This window comes from Montipora foliosa, chromosome 12 (assembly GCF_036669935.1).
Source record: "Montipora foliosa isolate CH-2021 chromosome 12, ASM3666993v2, whole genome shotgun sequence".
NCBI classification, from domain to species: domain Eukaryota; kingdom Metazoa; phylum Cnidaria; class Anthozoa; order Scleractinia; family Acroporidae; genus Montipora; species Montipora foliosa.
The window spans coordinates 21,665,785-21,667,460 of NC_090880.1; the positions used below are offsets into that span (position 1 = coordinate 21,665,785).

Sequence of the window (1,676 nt, forward strand, 5' to 3'; positions counted from 1 at the left end):
TGGGGACGTCACAGTAAGCTATTATTATCCTTATTCCTTATTAATATTATTATTGTTATTGTTTCTTGCATTAACCAAATATATAATTCTGTCCCATTCCTATAAAAAATTTTCAAATATACTAAATATATCTGCAATCTAGAATACAGGAAAGGTCATCACTATATAGTAGGCCTACAAATTGTAGTTGTCTCCCCCACACATCTCACTTGTTGAAAGATGTTTAAAAATTCAGATGAAAATTATCATTAATTAATACTACTACTACTACTACTACTACTACTACTACTACTAATAATAATAATAATAATAATAATAATAATAATAATAATAATAATAATTATGATGATGATGATGATGATGATGATGATGATGAGATTCTCTCCACCTTTCAATTCTTGCTGGGTGTTCTATGCCACGTCTCAGCTCCTTCCCGCAGCTCAAAGACACAGCACCTTTCTGAGGATATTGGATGTTCCCAACAAGGCCATCATCTGTTTGCTAGTTATATCCGGTACTCCTGCCACTTCGCAAAGTCTTTCGAGACTCTTCCAAGGTCCCCTATAACCAATGGCACCACTACAACTTCTACCTGATGTATACGTCGTTCTTTAAAAGCTAACTCCTTGTATCGCTCAATCTTCCAAGCCTCAGTCGTCACAATATTCCGGTCATCTAGCACAGCGACATCAACCAGTAGCCACTGATGCTTATCTTTCAAAACAAGAGTTATGTCCGGCCTGTTGTGTGGTACGCGTCTGTCAGTGACGATAGTACCATCCCACACTAGCTTCACCTGATCATTCTCAATCACTGGTATAGGCTGATGCTCATACCATTTCTCTCCGCATTCAAGGTCATAATTTTTTCTCAACTCCCAGTGGACTCTTAATGCTACCATATCATGGCGCTTTTTGTACTCCTTTTGTACTAAATTAGAACAACCACTCACAGCGTGCCACACACTCTCCGAGCTTTTTCCAACAGTCTACCCAAACGATGTCTGATCGATGTAGCACTTGATTGAGTTGGTTCTCAGGGCTTGTTATTGAGCTACGCAGATCATTCCTTCTGTTTCTTTCTTCAAATATCCATTCCGCAGTCACCTCCAAGATTCTTCAACGGCAGTTTCTTCTATATCCCTGACAAATGCACCATACAACGGTTTGTCCGTCCAATCTCTTACCTTCATTTCGTACAACCTTTTCTTACACTCCTCTAAAGACTCTTATTATTATTATTATTATTATTATTATTATTATTATTATTATTATTATTGTTATTATTATTATTATTATTATTATATTTTATTTTTATTTTTATTTTTATTTGTTCCCTTGTTCTTTATTTTATTTTATTTTATTTTATTTTTTTAGTTTTTCTTTTTATAGATTTTTATTAACTAGTAGGCTGCATAAATGGCGCCCAAATTTGAATAACAATACTTGATACATCCTTAGCCTCGTGTATATTTGTCAAGACAAAGGATTTTTCTCATGAATGTGAGGCTAAGGATGTATCAAGTATTGTTATTCAAATTTGGGCGCCATTTATTCAAAGAGTCTATATGTAATGGAATTTTATTTTTTTGTAATGCATATTAAATAATTTATTATTTTATGATTATTACTATTGTAAAATTTAAGATTTGTCTTTGAATTTGTTTAAAACATATG

The 1,676-nt window shown here is 33.5% G+C and overlaps 1 protein-coding gene across 1 annotated transcript; it reads right to left on the reverse strand.

The window, feature by feature from the left end:
- Positions 1–505: 505 nt before the first annotated feature.
- LOC137980995 (uncharacterized) lies at positions 506–901 on the reverse strand. Its single transcript, XM_068828372.1, has one exon. The coding sequence runs from the start codon at positions 899–901 to the stop codon at positions 506–508; it is 396 nt and encodes a 131-aa protein (XP_068684473.1).
- Between the last annotated feature and the right edge of the window lie 775 nt (positions 902–1,676).